Raw genomic sequence first — 1,191 nt, 5'->3', positions numbered from 1 at the left:
TTATTCTTTTATCTTTTGTCATGGATTTTGAAGGGGCTGTATAGTAGTAAATGATACCATCGATGGATTAGACGACAAAAATTTTATCAATTTTTAATTAAATTTTAAATATCGCTGAAAATGGCTTATTTGGCTGTTTTGGGTTAAGATTTCTCGAAATCTCGACGTGATAGAGCAATTCTGCAGCCGGATTCGGATTCAGCGCGAAAAATTACGTAAGAAAACATAATTAATCTCTGCGTAATCACACAAACATTTTGTGTCATAAATGTTTTTCTTTGTGTGACTACACAGAGATTATCTCGGTGAAAAAAATGTACGGCGTTAAAAAATATATATTTTGAAGATAAATGTTGACACTTTCAGATGGCGTAAACAAAAGTAGAAAAAAAAATTTACTTCGCTAGCAAAAAAATCACAAATATGTCAAAAAACGTCAATTTTGACACCTTTAACCTCACTTTTCTTCAAAAACCTGACGTGATAGAGTAATTCTGCCGCCGGATTCGGGTTTAGCGCGAAAAATTACGTAAGAAAACATAGTTAAATCCCAATCAACTTTCAACACCTCAAATTTTGCAGGCCTGTGTAATTAATGTTCTTTTTATTGACGAAATATTTGATTTTTCATTATTTTCTTTATTTTTATATTAATTATATAACTAAAATAACGCTTCTTACTTGGAGACGATCGTACTGAATTGAAAAGCAAATTATTTGTAAAGGAATTTCAGTAGTGGTACATAACTCGCAGCATAATTTCATTATCAAAAATAAATCCGACCAATTGCTATAAATTGTATATAATATGGCAATCATCATAATCATCCCATGTAGAATAGAAAAGTAGCGAAATATTTTATTACTTATTTTTTCGCATTTTGTGGCAGTTGGTGGTAATGGCCAGCAACAAGCAAACAATAAATCTGCTTTCAAAAACGCAATAAGTTTTTCCACCGTTATATCCGCCATAACAATTGTTTGTTAAATATCGTTTTGTTACAGTTACACAGCGATTTGAACTTTGTCGGGAGAAAATATCATTCACATTAAAGATACGTATATATTTAGTTTACTATCCACGTGTATTAACTGTTGGCATAAAATTTCTTCGACGATGTAATACAAGCAACCCCTCTGATACACATTTCCTACTTCATAGTTTTACTTCGTTCCAAAGCCGTGCATTAT

General features: G+C 31.5%; 1 protein-coding gene across 1 annotated transcript in view; it reads right to left on the bottom strand.

Moving 5' to 3' along the window:
- LOC108769331 (uncharacterized) overlaps positions 1 to 765 on the bottom strand; it is a 17,248-nt gene extending 16,483 nt beyond the window's left edge. Inside the window, exon 1 of the mRNA XM_018520242.1 lies at positions 682 to 765. Coding sequence (XP_018375744.1) covers positions 682 to 765 — 84 coding nt within the window. The remainder of the gene's footprint in view (positions 1 to 681) is intronic.
- Between the last annotated feature and the right edge of the window lie 426 nt (positions 766 to 1,191).

This window comes from Trachymyrmex cornetzi, unplaced genomic scaffold (assembly GCF_001594075.2).
Source record: "Trachymyrmex cornetzi isolate Tcor2-1 unplaced genomic scaffold, Tcor1.1 scaffold891, whole genome shotgun sequence".
Taxonomy (NCBI): Eukaryota; Metazoa; Arthropoda; class Insecta; order Hymenoptera; family Formicidae; genus Trachymyrmex; species Trachymyrmex cornetzi.
Note: the sequence above shows the minus strand (reverse complement) of the source record. Positions and strands in the feature narration are given on the sequence as shown.